Here is a 16942-nt window from a genome sequence, read left to right as displayed (position 1 = left end):
ATCCTCTGGATTGTGACCCGTGATCCATGAAATCTCTGTCAGTCATTCATCGTTCAATTTTTGCTTTGAATCCTGTATGAGAATCTGGTTTATGAATCAATCAACCAACTTGAAGTTTCTGACCATTAAGACTTTCTTTGGAGAACCAATATATGAGCTGTAGAGAAGTTTCAGGGAGGTTTTCTATGTTGTATTGCCATAATACTCAAAACCATTTAGAACTGTCCTTGCATGTAACAACAACGTTTATCAGTTGCCCATTGCTTATAATTAGTGTTTTATAAATACAGTATAAAAAAAATCAGATCTGTACTGAATACAGAACTATAATGCTGCATTTAGTCTAACCTGTCTACTTATCTTTAGCTTCCTTGAATTACCGTACTTGGGTTGGCTCTGGCTCTGCTCCTTGTCCCAAGCTGTCACATCCCAGTCACCCTGTGGATGGATTGCCAGACCACGCTGCTGCCCTTACTGCAAGATGAGTGCATGCTTTGCTATGAATATAGCAAAAACACATTTTGGCACGTAGTTGATACTCTGCTTACCTGTAAACTTTGCAAAGCCGGAAAGTGGTTTCTTGTTTTCCCAGGTCATTGGTAACACAGTGAAGTCTTTGCCCACAGGCAATGACAATTTGAATGGAAGTTTGGTCTCAGCAAATAAAATATTCAGGGCTCAGTGGTGTTATGGGAAGTGATTGCTTAGGCTGTTAATAATCATCAAGGTATTTCTGCTAAGTTGGTCTTCAACTGCTGCTTAATGCAGTTATTTATTCAGTCATCAGAACCTTTGCACAAGATGCTGTTGCAGAAACAATTACAGTCTGACTTGATTTTATAGCGGTTTCTGTTCTTCGCCAGAAGAGAGCGAGAGCAACAACCGAATTAAATGACTGCTGAAGAAAAAAGAATCTGAATTTTACAATGAAACATGCAGTACAAAGGTGTTTGGGAAGGAAAACAAAAAACTGAAATCTTGCTTCAGCAAATGTTTCCTTCTTTGGAGTCTGGTTTCTCACTGGAATACTAGCATTTGAAATAGCTTCTGGTGACCAAGACGTAAAGCTATATAGTAACACTTCAATTCTTTCCACCTATCTATATGCTTACGGTCATTACCCCTTACAGACATCAATGACTGGTGTGGCCTTCTCTTGCTCCTAATACCGGCTTTACCCAAATTACTAAGAATTGCCCACAAGAAACATTTAAACATATGATAAAGGCAAGCACGGTGGGATTACTGGTCCCCAGCAGTATGGAATTGTTTCCAAGCATCCTGTCTCTGTGCCATCTTACCATTTGACTGCTGTCTTCAGCCAATCACTGGTATGAATAAGTAATGCATTAGTAAATTAATTAATCTAATTACCTCTTACAGTATGCTGTTTCCGATTCAGAGCCCATTTTTCAAGTAGCTCTTATGTAATGAAGTGTGGTAAGTGTCACTTCAACCAGAAGGGAGACACAAAATTTTAAACTGCTTGGAGATCTGCACTCACAGATCTTGCTGCAAAACATGTCTGCTGCCTGCTGCGAGAGAGGGAGCGGGGCTGGTAACAAGCGCCGTTCAGCTTGTCATGCGTCTCGGCAGCAGCAGAGTGTGGTGTTAATGGCTAGGCTGTTAAAATTCATGTATTCAGCAGCATTTATAAAGTATAATCTGTTTTGAAATTCAGCCATACTATTGCTTGGAGAAACCTGAAGGCAGCCGGGGGAAAAATGAGGTTCACGAAGATGTGATTTCTTCAGATTTGGAATGTATTCGCTCTTGAGAAATATCACGAAGTTTTATTTGATACTCGCATGTGAGAAAGATCATTAACATAGGTCCTGCGGTATCAATCATTTTCATTTATTGAATCAGCGTATGCAATTTTTATAATCATTTCACAAAAGTTTTTTATTTTTTTTTAAAGCTGCTAGCTTTTGTTCTTTTCTTGGATATTTTCAAAAACCAACTTCACTGTAATGCTGCTGAATACAACGAAGAGCGAGTGTTGCCTTGAATAAGCCTGGGAGTGGCTCACAGGGCTTTCCTACATCGCGTGGGTATTTAATGTAGGGGTTGAAAGCAGTCACAACTGAACAGGGGCGATTTCTCCTTGTGTTGCCTGACCAGTGATGGCTGGCTGTTGATAAATGTCCGTGCAGATGGGAAAATGCTGCGGTGCAAGAGAGAGCTCTGGAGAGGTCCAGCACGCACACCGAAGCTAAAATCCTACTGTAAACTAAAAAGTATTTAGGAAGGCCATGTGCCAACCCTGACGTAGTATCAGAATCACAGAATCATTAAGGTTGGAAAAGACCTTCAAGATCATCTGGTCTAGCCATCACTCTGCCACCAATGTCACCCACTAACCCATGTCCCTTAGCACCACGTCCAGCCTCTCCTTGAACACCCCCAGGGACGGTGACGCCACCACCACCCTGGGCAGCCCGTCCCAGTGCCTGACTGCTCTTTCTGAGAAGAAATGTCTCCTCATTTCTAACCTGAACCTCCCCTGGCACAACTTGAGGCCATTCCCTCTAGTCCTATCACTAGTTATCTGTGAGAAGAGGCCAACCCCCAGCTCCCCACAGGTAGTTCCTTCCAGGTAGTTGTAGAGAGCAATGAGGTCTCCCCTGAGCCTGCTCTTCTCCAGACTGAACAACCTGTGTCACAAGGAGATCACGCCTCCTCAGCTGCCCTCATCTTTCTTCTCTCCATCGCTGTGTCCAAGCTCCTCACCCTGGCATGGCCACGCCGGCTCTTGTCTGGATGGGACGTGTGGTACCCTTGGTAGCAGAGAACCAGCTGAAGGGAGACATGGCCGGTGGTGTCTTGAGCCGCTCTGCTGGCTTCTGCCACCTGCCCTGGGAACCAGTGGCCCTTGACAAGGGCCTGGGAGCTACCTGTACTTGTTTGCCACAAGCAGCTTCTCACCCTGTAGGGGTTTTCGGTGTTTGGTCGGAGATTGACCCATGCCGTGCTCTCTTACTGGATGTCCCATCGAGTGGTGATGTGAGCAGAACGTAGGGGAGGGAGATCATCAGTGCTGAGGGAGGTGCATAATTATGAGAGGATTTATTCACGTGACTACAGGGAATAAAGGGAACCTCAGAACAGCTAGAAGATTACAAGGCAGGAGGCAATTAAAATTTTCAGACCTACTGGAAACAGAAAAACAAAAACAACTTAAAGCCTGAAAATGAAGTTTTTAAAAAATAATTATCTCCACCTCAGGCTTTTTATTCAGTATCTCTGATTTTTTTTCCCATTACCAGTGTCTCAAGACTGGACAGTTGATTCTCCTGTAGAAATTGGTTAGGCTGTGCCTCATCCCTTTTCTGTCCTGAATGAAGTGGTCCTCGCAGTGATAGGCAGTCCTTTACCAAGAACACGTGCAGCACCCACGTGCTTGCTGAGGCCAGCATAGCCTTCCTGTTTTCTCCTGAGCCTTCCTGGGTTAGGAAATCCAGATAAATGTTGTTTCTTCAACCCCAGGTGAAAGAGTGTAGGAAATGTGCCCCGTGAAGAAGAAAAGCTTTGTTTCAACCAGTTCCTCAAATACTTGAGGTTTTCTGTAGAGGTTTATTTCATATTTTACCAGGTTGACTCAGTGGCTACTGTCTGAGGACCAGGAAGTGCTTCATGAGGGCTTCCATTAGCCAGGCACTGGGAAAAGAAGATGTGGAGAGCAAAAGGCCTTCATGTAAATGGATTTAAACACTGGGTGATGGAGAATTGCTCTGTATACAGCGTTGTCACAAAAAGCAGGATAGGAGCAGGGAATTTTACTTTGGTAAGAGACGTGAGGCGTCACCAAATTCTTGGAGTCTTTCCTGCTATACCATTCTGGTAGTAGGCGGTGTGTACCTTCGGCATACAAGGTGCAGTTCATTCCCTTTCCTTTTCCACTTCTTGCAACCCAATCCGCCACACATTGTATTTCAACACTACCCGCTTGACCAGGGATATGTGTGCTTTAGTGTGGAAAAAAAGGAGTCAGCTATTTGAAAGCAGAAGAAATATTTGCAAATAAAATGCTTCAGATTGCTATGGTCTTGTTTTCCACAGCAACTTTTGGGGGCACAGAAGGTGAAGATGCTCTTCTCTTATGCCCCTTGTACTTCCCTTCAGGGCTGAGGCGGTCAGTGCTTTGAGGAATAATGTTACTGTCTTTCTTCCACCAAAGCTTGCTGTAAAAAGCTGTGCAGGGGCAGGGACGGGATGCTTCTCAGAAAAAATGGCAGCAGGCCCGTGATGGCAGGCACGTAACTGCATCTTCCAGACAGCGCTGTGTAAGTGGCCTGAGCGCACGTACTGTCTTGTGGTCTAAAAGCGCTGTTATCTTTGAAGCTACCACCATGCAATTTGCTCTCCCAATTTTTCTACTAACTTGGTTGCGGTCCAGGCTGCTTCAAAAACTGTCACTTTCACAAGGGGCTGCGTGTGGAATCTTTATAAAATCTTACTAAATCTTCACAAAATGGTCTCATTACTCCTTTCACGCTTCAGATATATTCCTGATAATTTTCCAGTGCTGTTTTTTTTTCCTTTTTTCCCTTCTGTTTTCTTTTTTCCCTTTTGTGAATTCTGCTGACCTGTGTGTGTAGATCTGGGGATTTCCAGTAAACTCTTCACTGATTGTGTCTTCCTGTCAGAGGAGTCCATTAGTTCCTTCTGTCCTGCCATGTGCAGAATCGAGAAGACTTCTAGCTGGCCTTGGTTCCCAGCACCTCGCAGCTTTTCATTGCCTTCTGTTTCTGTATCTCCGTGGAAGATCTGTTTTGGCTAGACGTACCGTTGTCAGTTTCGGATGAGACTTGGAATCCCTTAAAAAATAAAGAAAGAAAGGCAGCAGCCACCCACAGGTGTCATCTTTCACTTCATCATCTTTTTTACACTGTAAACAGCTGGGCTTCAATCTACCAGGCGTTCACCAGCCCTCCAGAGCAATCGGCCATGTCTTATTATAGGTTTGTCAAGCAGGACTACTGTGATAATGGAGAGAAAAGTAAAAAAGCAGGTCTGATTGCCTGTTAAGGAGGCAACAGGGAAAGCAAATTCTATCAGGACCGCAGAGAACAGAGGGGAGAGGAACGGAGGGGAGGGAAATACGAAGCAATTAAGGGTGCTGTGGGAGGAGGTGAAAAGATTTTTGCTTGCACAGCATCACATAGGAGCTTTGTGGCTGAGGCAGGATGGAGACGAGCTATCCAGATTGACGTATCCAGAGTTTTTGTTATTCCTGCAGTTCCGTAAGTATTTTTAGGAAATTCAGTAGTGTTATTGAGCTGTGGGGGAGAGAGGTATCACTGCAACAAACACTCTCGCATTTGTGGCAGAAGCTTTGAGATGTGATCAGTGCACTGAGGATCTGGAAAGAACAACTCAGTCCTGAAATTTCTCAACCTCCTGAGCATGACTTTGCAGCCAATTTTTTGGGACTGTTTCTCAGTATGGGAGAGGCTGTGTCTTGATCTGTGGTGCAGACCAAGAAAATTTGCTAATCTGAGTGGTTGGTCCCCAGAAACCGAAGGGAGAACCCTTCAGATATTTGGGGTGACCTTTTTGGGGTGGCCTTTTTGGTGTGACCTTTGCTGCTGGGCATGCTGTTAACAGCTTCTGATGGGTTTTGTTTGTTTTTAACTTTGTGGGCCCTTCAGGGATTAGGAGGAGGAATCCCAGCATGTGATACTACCCGTGATGCTGGGGTAATGGGCACTGGCACAGTTCTGCCACATTGCATTAACGAGCAAGAGAGGGACAGAAAAGGCATCTCACTGGGCTTCCAGAATTACTTTTGCACGAAGGTGGGGGAGAGCAGAAGAAAGAATAGAGAAGTAAATGGAGTTAATGCTTCAATGAACCATTGAGGTGCTGCAGATTTTGAAAGAATGTTTATACACTTTGTCTGTAAAGATGCCAGAGCATGTCATGACTTGTATTTGAATCTTCTTGCATGTAAACAAATGTATCTATTATTGGCATAATGCATTAAAATATGTATGCTGCTTGCATTCTGTCCAGTAAGTAAGCCAATTTCATCAAAAAATGCATTCAGGCAAAAAAAAAAGTAGCTAAGTGAGCAGAAATTCCATTTATGCCTATGATCAAAGAGTTGCCGAGGAAGAAGATTAGAGAATAACCCTTTTCATGTATGGAACCTTACAAAAATGGAGGCATAATAAACACTGTGAATGACTTCCAGGTACAGCTCTTGTTATGTGGTTCATTATTTCATCTGGACAAATGCACTTTAATGGATGGTACCTGAAATATCTTAGCCCTTTGACTCCAGAATTTCAAGTAAGGTATTTGGACTTTACAAAAATCATGGAAGAGCACGTGGTACACCAGGGCTAGGACCCCTTGTTTGGTTGCTGGTGTGAGAATTGAGATGTCAATGCCTTCATTACAGCGGGTCTTCCACTGCCTCGATCTCGTGTCTCCAGCATGGTCATAAATCGTGTGCCATCGCAGTGCTCTGAAAATCACAACAATGAACTTTTCACAAATTGTTTTGAGAGCATCGAAACGTTAAGGTGTAGTACAGCTACAACTACCACGAAGTTTCTCCTCTAATAAAAGAGCTTTGTTCATCAGAAATCCTTACCTTTTGTACCCCAGTAAGTAGACAAACGTTGCAAGTAGCAGAGGTGGTGTGCTTGAGTTGCTGGCGTAGGGAGTATTTGTTGCTGTGTATGCACAGTTGCAGGCCAGCTCCTTCACAGCCTGTCCTTTGCTGGCGGCTGTCCTGTGTTTTCAGCCCTGGCTGATGCTGCTCTAAATGGTTTACAAGTTACCGGGGAAGGAAATGGAGTAGGGTGGTATTTAATGCCACACTGGGTACAGGTATTAATATTGGTAGTAATAGCATAGGTTGAATTATCTTTCATATACCTACACCTGGGTTTTTATGTATTTCCTAAACACTGCTTCTCTTTCACTTCCATTTTAAATTAAATTTGAAATTGGAGAAATCTCTGAAGCCCTGGTTTACTATGGGCTGTTAAAATCATTTAAGGCAGCTTGAAGGTCTTTCACAGTCTGGCTGAATGCAGCTTGTGCCAGAGTGAGAGGAAAGCTGCACCATGGACCAAGGCTGGCATCATCCCCAGGGATGGGGTACAGCATCACCCCCCTGGATCAGACCAGCCTCTCCCTCTTCATCTGTGGGTGCTGGCTGTGAAACCTTGAACACTGGAACTTGTTCAGTACATTTCTAAATAATTGTACTTACTCAATCATTTAGCTGAAAAACAAGATGGATTTTTGAAGTAAATCATCCTGTGAGTAACACTTCACATTTGGTGCTTTCCTTTGTTTCCCTTAATAGGGGCACCTGAAGTGACACAGCTGCTTAAATAAATGTACCCAGGGTAGGCACAAGAGGCAGCAAAGCTGAGCTGCTGCACCTATAAGAGCCCTTGGGGTTGGGTTGGGCAGGGGTGGCTCTGCTGCTTGCTGCCAGTGTCCTGGCATGCGACTGCTTGGTATAATCCGTGTGAAAGCATAGCAAGAGGACACATTTCTCCCCACGTTCTCAAGTGTGTAGGCTCAGGCACTTACAAGTTAATTCATTTCAGCACAGCTTTGTTCTCATTGGTGACACTACAAATGAAGCCATGAGTCCTGGAGCATCATCATTTGCGGTGCATTCTCATGCAATATTTAGCACAAGCTTTGTTTGAAAGTACTCCTCTGAACATAATTTGAACATACTTATTTTTCGGTTGAGATGCCAACCATCTGCTAACAGGTGTTTGGTTTCATCATAAGGTTTGGTTTCATTACCTTGCTCATCTTATCTTTGCTCCCTTTGTGCAGTGTTGGATGGCTCCTCACATCCCATCTGTTTCATGCGGTGGATGGAAAATTTGCTGATCAGGGCCATGTCTCACACAGAATACAGTATTTTTATTTTGAGTTATTATGACTATATTTTGAGATATATATTTATTATAACATATCTGCCATTAAAGCATAGGCCAATCATGTTCTTACGAGCGTGCTCACTTGCTGAGACTTTTTCTTTGTAAAGAAGATTTAAAAGGCTGTGATCAGATGGCCTTCACTATAATCCTAATTCTTTTGTTAGAGTTTGAATCTTAATGTTCTCAGTCTTTGCAGCATTGAAAAGTGTATTTCTGAACCATAACTTCAGGTCTTGCAGCACAAAATCTGTTGTTGTTCCAGGTTTTCAGAGAACAGAGCATGCCTGGCTGAACGGGAATTATTCGGTAGTAAAATGTGGCATTGTAACCTGTGGCTGCAACCTGTGGTCTGTGGCAAAGCTGTCTTTGAAAGACGTGAGCTGCCCCCACCCTGGGATGGATACGCCAGGATGTGGCAGTGTGAAGAAGTCTGCTGCAAAAGTAATGAAGAAATGGGCATTGGGAAAGGGATTAATGAAATGAGAGTTGTGAAATGAAATTAAGCTGTGACTTACTACGCTGGCACGATTTGTCTTACAGGGACATTTAGCTCCTAAGTGAATACCGTGACTTACACATAGCTGGTAAGAGGCATAGGTTTGAGTTGGGAGCAAGCAGCTTAGTCTCAAAAGAGCCCTTGACTGAATGAATTGTAGGTACAAGGTTTTTTGTGGGCTTCTTTTACTCGTTTGTTTTCAACGTGGTAACTTGATCTCATCCCAGAACTCCCCATCAGGGCTGTTTGCTCCAGGAGGGTCAGGGACTCAGAAGGCGAAGCCCCCTGGTTCTCTTCAGAGCTTCCCTGCACCTAGTAGGTAAGCACCTACTGCCGAACAAGTGCTTCTTGTGTGTGCCTCTTGGATTACTTTGAGGAAGCTCCATGATTTATGAACTCATCAGAAGACAAGTTGTGCCATCATGTTTTATTATTACAGTTACCTCAGCAGACCGCAGGTGTAGGGCTGGAATCAAAATACAGGAGACCTTGAAAAAGGCAGAGGGATAAAAAACACAAAAACACGGGTAGATAAATGCAAGCCCAACCACAGCAGTGTGCCAGCAGTGGTGATAATACCACTCCTTTGTGGTAGGGATTGAAATGTAAGCTTTGCCAACCGTTCTGCCATTGTCTCAGCTGTGGCTTGCCCCCTGGCAGCTGACCATGGGGCGAGGGGCTGGTGGGGACGAGGGGACACCGAGGGGACAGCGGGGCTGGCGGGGCTCACGGCACTGCTGCGGCCTGGGGAAACGCTCGCCCCATGGCAGCCTCACAGGTAGCAGGGTACCGAGGACAGCCCGCTGTGACCCCAGAACGTGATGGTGGAAATGAAAACCAGTGTGGGGCCGGGGTGCTCCATCAGTCAACAAAACGTGAAGGCCCTGAAGCAGCTTGGTCATGCCTTGTGCTGCTGTTACCCCTTCACACTGGTGTTCTCTTGCAAGAGGAAGAGACAAGCATTTGTCTTAAGGTTTTTTGGAGTCTGCTTTTGTGCTTGATGTAGTTATGGGTGGTGATTTCACTTGGTTTTGAAGCAGCAGCAGGGCACGGAGGTATTACATTTTTCCCCGTATTTTTAGAGCTCATTGACATTGGCCCCCGCTCTTAAGAGGCACGGGATTGCTCGCTCTTCATGTGTTTATTTCCCCTGAGTAGTCTGTGGGTGACTTGTTCAAAACAGCAAAATAGTCCCCAAAGGCTTATGATTCAGCAGCACTGCAAGTTAAATGTGTACTGGAGTAACACAGGTAGAAAAGAAGCTTGTCCACAAGCCAAATGTATTTAAAGTGCTATTTCTGGTAGACCTGTGTTTCTCTTAGACCAGCCCAGGCAAAATAAATGTTTCAGTTGCCAACTGAACTTCATTCAGTTCATCAAGCTGCCACTTGAGCAGGGATTTATTAAAATAAGCAAACAAACAAACAAACAAAAAAACAACAAACCCACCCACCTAGAACAAAAATGCAAAGCCTTGTGTTTAAACTTCAGTTTATTACTGAAAATTATTATAAAAGGGATGAAAAAAGTTGCCAAGACGTAATCTTTGTGTGTAAAAATAATGGGCAGAAATTAATTTTATTTGCAATGAAAAAACAATTAACTGAGGGCAACAGGAATCACATGTGAAGTTGCAAGTGATTGGTAATTCCCCAGCTACTCAAACTAAGTCTAAATAATTTATTATACTTCTGTATAATGGAGTCTTCTGTTTAAACAACTGCCCTTCTCCCCAGCTGCTTCTGAAAAGGGGGGCTTGTTCCAGTGAGTTGTTTATCTCTGTGAGACCCAGCAATCGGTTGCAAAATGGAGCCTCACTTGAAGTGAGAAGTTGGGTTACCATGAGGATGTGGTTACCTTGTTTTCAAGGGATCTATTTTGTAAAGCAGATGTATATTATGTATATAGAAGTCAAATCTAATTCCATACTTTGAGTTATGTCAAAATGTCTGATATTTCTTTAGTTTATTAATCTATGTTAAATAAATCACACTTTTTAAAATTGCACGTTCCCAGACAGCGTTTCTGAGTGACACCACCCAGAACTTCTGATGTATAGCTTTCCACCCTATTTTTGAGGTGTGCAACTGAGTGATACATCAACGTTTGTTCCTTTTGCTGAAATGGTGTAACCTAATTCTGCCGAGAATGTAGGTGTCTGCCCAAAGAAACTGTGGATGCCCCATCCTTGGAGGTGTTCAAGGCCAGGCTGGATGGGGCTTTGGGCAACCTGGTCTGGTGGGAGGTGTCCCTGCCCATGGCAGGGGGTTGGGACTGGATGGGCTCTAAGGTCTCTTCCAACCCAAACCATTCTGTGACTCTGATTATTTTTGAGCAGTGAGCTATATACTATTAATTGGCTTCTAGTTTTGCAACAACAATATTCTGACAACGCTATAGGGTGTTAAAGTGAATGGATTATGAGAAGCATAGCTTCTAAAATCTAGTCCATTTTGCTGGAGTAAAATGAACTTCATGATATTTGCCAATTTTACAGGATTTTTATCATTTTGTAGAAATGTTAAGACTGCTCTGAATGTTCCACATGCTTGAACAGCCGGCACTGTGCAAGTGCAGTTCTCCATGAAGGGTTATGTCCTATGAGAGCAAAGCAGACATACTCTGTGAGAAAAATACTCATGTGCTCACATAATGCTCAGGCACTTGGCTAAATGGAAGCACCAGCCCTTTCCTGTGAACTGGGTCATTTTGGGGGTGTGGCAGGATAGTCCCCCACTTGAAGACTACTGCTAAAACCAAGGTGTAAATTTATTCAAATTGCAGTGCAGGATTTAGGTTGGATACCACTGGCAGCAGAGATTTTTTTAGCAAAAGCTGCAAATTCTGTATTTCGGATTATCAGAAAGTATTTTAACTCGTTATTTTTACAAGCTGATTCTAGACTCCTCTAGAAAGCATTTCTGTTAATAATTGGCAAGCCACAGAGTACGTTCCGCAACGGTAAAGGTAATAAAAAATAAAAGTAAATTAACCAACTGGCTTTTAAAGACCTGAGATCAAAAGCACTGAAGTAGAACAGGGAACTTTGTGTGAAATATTCGTGGGGGTGATTAGCAAAGCTCTATACATATATTTGCTGAACTGTGCTTTCCCCCAGCGCATGGGGCGTTGATTATTTTTAAAACAGGCTTTGTAATTGTAAGCCTCGAGGGCTGTTTCATCAGCTCCCCGAGATGACCCTCTACCGAACAGAAAACTTGCGCTCAATCTCCTTCCGATTCATTAACTCATTATTGTATGTGGGCAGCCACTGGGCCATCTTGGTTTGGGCATTTAAAACCTACGGTAGTTTTTTGGAGCTCGCAGCCAATTGTGCTTCGGGGAGCTGGTAATTTATGCCAGCTGAGTCATGCGCTTTCACAATGCAGGGGCTGCTCCGCATATCAACTTCTTGAAAGCATTCCCTAATTTTTCCTTTCAAAATATTTTTCAGGGGGGTTGGGTTCTTTAATTGCAATGCCAGACTTGTATAGGATTAGTTATGTTAGTCTAATAAATCGTGTTGTTTATTAGCTGGGTTTCTTTTTAACCATAAGTGCCGAAGCTGTGAGCATTATGTACTTCAATAGTGTGTCCTGCTGCTGAAGGTACCACAATTTCTTTGGTTGGTTCTGTACATGGAAAGGGCCTTTTTTCCCACTTCAGTCTGATCGGATAGGCAGGCAATCAATGAGCCATCATGTTCCCTGGCTTCTGAGCTCCACTGGCCTTCTTGGCTAACCTGAATTCATCTGGCTGATGAAATGAGGTTGCAATAAAGTGAGAGGCTGCATCAACAAAAATGTGGACAGTTAGTGCTGTAGTTAAATAGGAATGCTCTAGAATCATTTAAAGCAATGTGTTAATGTCAGATTTATTTTGTACTGGAAAAGCTGTTAGTATTTCAAAGCACTTCAGACCCCTTCCAGAAGCTGGATCCCACCATCTCCTGCCTTCACGCTGCACCACATGCGTCTTCAGTGGGTCTATCACGTTTCACAGAGGGCACGTAGAAATTGCTGTATTATGCTAGACTAATGTTTTCGTAATCTAATACATCTCTGGCATCAAAGGCAGGAGCTACTTTCAAATCAAAAGTTTGAGCATTATGGAAATGGAAGCACCATTCAGAAACTGCACTGCTCAGGAAGCAAAATAATTACCTTTTTTTTCTTTTTTCTTTTTCTTTCAGTGGGCGAGTTTGTGAGTGATGCCCTTCTGGTACCAGATAAGTGCAAGTTCCTTCACCAGGAAAGAATGGATGTGTGTGAAACTCACCTGCACTGGCATACTGTTGCTAAAGAGGTATGTTAATCTGCCTTAAGATTTCCTACCTTCTTTTAGAACTGTATCACTATTCCAGGAGCCAGCAGTGTGCCCTTGTGGTCAAGAAGGCCAAGAGTATGCTAGGGTGCATTCAGAAGAGGGTTGCCAGCAGGTCGATGGAGCTGATCCTGCCCCTCTACTCAGCCCTGGTGAGGCCATACCTGGAGCATTGTGTCCAGTTCTGGGCTCCCCAGTACAAGAGGGACACAGAACTACTACAGGAGCAAGTCCAGCGGAGAGCTACAAAGACATTTAGGGGACTGGAACATCTCATTATGAGTAAAGGGTGGAAGAGCTGGGCCTGTTTAGCCCAGAGAAGATTTGAAGGCCGAGAGGGGATCTTATTAATGTATATAAAGTAGCTTGAGGGAGGGCATTAAGACAACAGGGACAGACTCTTTTTGGTGTTGCCCAGAGACTGGACGAGAGGCAATGGGCACAACCTGAAACACAGGAAGTTCCAGCTGAATATGAGGAAAATCTTTATTGTGAGGGTGACAGAGCACTGAAACAGGTTTCCCAGAGAGGATGTGGAGTACCCTTCTCTGGTGATATTCACAACCTGCCTGGTTATGAACCATCCTGTTGCCCTCTTAAAAATAGTGTTTAAGGCACCAGCTTTCATGTATGTAAATTCTAATTTTAAGTGTTGATCTGTCTCACAATGAGCTGTTTCATAGTATTAACACCTCAGGAAGACAAATAATTGTTCCACCTTTGGGTCTTCTGTTTTTGAGGCAGATCCTCTGAAGATTTTGAGCAAGAGCATATAGAGTCACCAAGTATGTGGGAGGAGGGGAGTCCTTCCATAAAGGCAAGGACTAAAGGGCAGGGGAAGGAAGAGCTGCTTTCTTGCCATGGTCATGCAGACACAGACAGGGAGCTACGTAGAGTGCAGGTAGTGAATGCACAGGTGACCATGCTAAGTCATGTTTCAAAATTCAGAAATCATGCTGTTCACCAAGTTCAACTGCCCAAAGCTGTACGTGGCCCCTTACATTTTCTTGAGGACTGTGACATTTTTTTCCAGCTTCCTCCATCACTAAGATTTTTTTTTTATGTATATATTTTAATTTCTGTAGTCCTGTAGTGAGAAGAGTATGAATCTGCATGACTATGGCATGCTGCTGCCCTGTGGGATTGACAAGTTTCGCGGCGTGGAGTTCGTTTGCTGCCCATTAGCAGAGGAAAGTGACAATCTTGACTCAGCTGATGCTGAAGATGATGATTCAGATGTCTGGTGGGGAGGCGCAGATGCAGACTATGCAGATGGAAGGTAAGAGTGGCTTTTTCCCCTTCAACTTGCTATTATCATCTTAGAAGAGATGCCAAAAATTTGTCTAAAAGATCTCACTGTTGAAGTCCTGCTTGTAATGGAAATTCCAGCTAGAATGGTTAAAAACCATGTGTTCCCTCCCTCCCTCCCTCATTCCCTTCCCCCCCCCCCACATAAAACCTTATTGCTAATGCAGTTTTTGCACTTTCTACATCTTCATCTTTTTTTTCTCAGTGAGAAGTATTGCTGCATTTATAACAAAAATGGTTAATTACATAATTTCTTGACTTCTAAATGACCAATACTTTTCTCTAAGGTGCTTCTTGTGGAGTCTGGGGGCACTGCAGCAGATACTCATTTGACAAATGTTGGAGGTTTTGAAATGCTTTCATTTATTCTAGGTGTTAGATGTGTGTCTTTACTACCATAAGAATATTTTTCTGCTATTTCTTTTGTGTGACACAAAAGAAAATCTGTTTTGATGTCTAGCCTTTGACAATAAGACTAATTAGTATGCTACAGCTAGATGGAGTGTGGAGGTTTCCTTTGCAAGACAGCCCTAGACAGGAAAAGGACTTGGCTATAGGACACTCATCTTTAGCCCTTAGCATCTCCTGCACACACAGGCTAATTCTGAGCCAAATGTGGGTTGTGACTGTTGTGATTGAGCGGTCCAGTCCTGTCAAGTCCTTTTCATATCACTCAATTGAGTGCCTTAGGCACCAGCTGTGAGAGCAATGAACAATTTTATGTCCTTGCAACTGAATTTAAACCACTATTTCAAGATGGTTTTCTTCATAAAATCAAGGTCTACATTGAAATTTTGTTTGTGCTCCCTAGACTTTGATCATTTCATACTGTGCTAGAAAGAAAAGGAACCACTTCTTAGGTGATGATATTGTGTCTTTTGCAAATAGTGATACAAAATCCAAAATTTGAGACAAATTACAAGCATTTTCAAGGAGAAGCATGAAAATAAACTGGGACCAAATGAAGTGAATAATGCAGAAAGTTAATAGATCTACATTTTGTGAGTTTAGACTTTCTTAATAACCCAGGTGAAAACAAGTTCAGGAACAGGGTAGAGGTGAAGGACAGTAGTTGTAGTTAGGTGTAAAGAGAAGACATTAAGACAACGAAAAGTTAGGAACAGCTCCTTGATGGGCATCTAAATCTTCCCTGATGAGGCATTTGTTTGTATGGCAGGGAAGAGTTCTTCATGAAAAACAGAATGAGTTGAATCTATTAAAATTATTATTTCTGGTTTTGTCTCATAAATGAGTAAATTCTCTGGGCTGTTGGATTAAGAAACCTACATAAGGCAACATTGTGTCTTCTGTCTTGACATGTTTAGGGGGTTTTCTGATTTATATTCCCAACAGTTGTCAAAATGTTGCAATTTATAACCTTTTTGTTGGGATTTGTAAACCAACCTTTGTACTGTTGCCCTGTCAGCTCTCTGTGTTTTGTTTAACCTTTGATTGGAAAATAGTCTCTTAGAGTCAGAAATGAGTGCAGATTTCATACCCCCTTGCTTTTTCCCTCATATATGTATGACAGATACAGAAATGTATAAAATAAATCTTATATGAGATCTGTTATCTAGTACCTGATTTATTTATCTATATAATGTATACAGTTATAATATATATATATATATAATTTTTCTTGTATCTGCTCAAAGATTCCTAAAATATTTTAAATAGAAGAGCACACAAGGGTGTATATAAAAGTTTTGGTTAAAAGACCATTTATTTCTGTTTTTTTTTTTCATGTTTGTCACTGAATATTTACTTTACTATTCTAGTCCGTTTTGTTCCTCTTGAAACAGTTTCATCTGTGAAGAGAGTAGTTAAAGAATAACTTCAGTATTTTGTATACTCCATGAATAGGAACTGGAATTGCATTTGAATCAATTTCCAAAATTCCAAGTAAATACTGCTTTTTTTCCCCCTTTTTTTACCTTTTTCTTCCCCTCCCATAGACATGCATGCAAAAAGAAAATGACAGAATCCTTTTATGGGGCAGTCGTACTTCAACTGCAGATGAAGAGCCTAGCAATTTGTAGTTCCCTTACACTGACTCACTCATATTTCTTGCTGCTTCTTCAGCTTCCAAACTGCATTCAATTTGTGTGTATTGGAGCCAGAAATCCTCTTGAAATTTAGTCATTAAAAAATAAATAAATCTCATGCAGCAGTAGGTGGTAGTTCATTTTTTTTGGTCTATATTTTTGTATACTTATATATAGCCATACATATATAAACATGTTTGTGTGTGTGTCTATATATGTATGCCTTAGTCCTAAGCTGATTGTGAGGGAGAAAGGAAGTGAAAGGTCCCTACTTTATTTTCCAGTATTTCCCTACTGGTTATTTTCCAGTGCTAAATTCCCAGTATTTTATGCTATTAAAGTAACTCCGTTTGAAGTGTTCACTTAAGTTTGTATTTTTAATCTTAAATGGGTGATCTTATATAAACAATGTTTGTTTCAATCCAAAGCCTTCTACACAGGCCTGGGTTTGTGGCTGGCGTGCCACAGCATTTCTGAAGCAGCTCTTACTGGGCTGATTTGTTTTTCCATTTCTACCCAAAAGTCAGGATTTCAGGCTAGAACTCAGTTCCCAGTAGTACATGAGTACTTCAGTAGTAGCTCTTTCTTCCAGTTTACCTTTCTGTTGTTGTTCCCTTAAGGTCTACCTGTGTGGTTAGGTTCTGTCGTACAAGTAGGGCCTTGTGGATGCTTTTGCCATGGGTATCTTGGTGTCTTCAGTGTTGGGAGTCAGCAGGTGGTCCACCAGAGCATGGCCCACTCCTCCGACTGGGGCAGAAACCATCCTGTTGCTATCACCGGGGCTGCAGGACTGCATATTTCTCGCTCCTCAGTCTGTAACCTGTGCCATCAGGGTGTGTGGAGGC

General features: G+C 42.6%; 1 protein-coding gene across 4 annotated transcripts in view; it reads left to right on the top strand.

Annotated features, from left to right (window-relative positions):
- APP (amyloid beta precursor protein) overlaps positions 1-16942 on the top strand; it is a 213164-nt gene that overhangs the window by 84637 nt on the left and 111585 nt on the right. For all 4 annotated transcript variants that reach the window (XM_084531058.1, XM_084531057.1, XM_084531056.1 and 1 more), the window contains exons 4-5: positions 12614-12726; positions 13830-14023. In XM_084531058.1, the coding sequence (XP_084387184.1) occupies positions 12614-12726; positions 13830-14023 (307 nt within the window). The remainder of the gene's footprint in view (positions 1-12613; positions 12727-13829; positions 14024-16942) is intronic.

The sequence above is a fragment of the Aythya ferina genome, assembly GCF_964211825.1.
Source record: "Aythya ferina genome assembly, chromosome: 1".
In the NCBI taxonomy this organism is placed as follows: Eukaryota; Metazoa; Chordata; class Aves; order Anseriformes; family Anatidae; genus Aythya; species Aythya ferina.
This window is presented reverse-complemented; position numbering and strand designations above follow the sequence as displayed.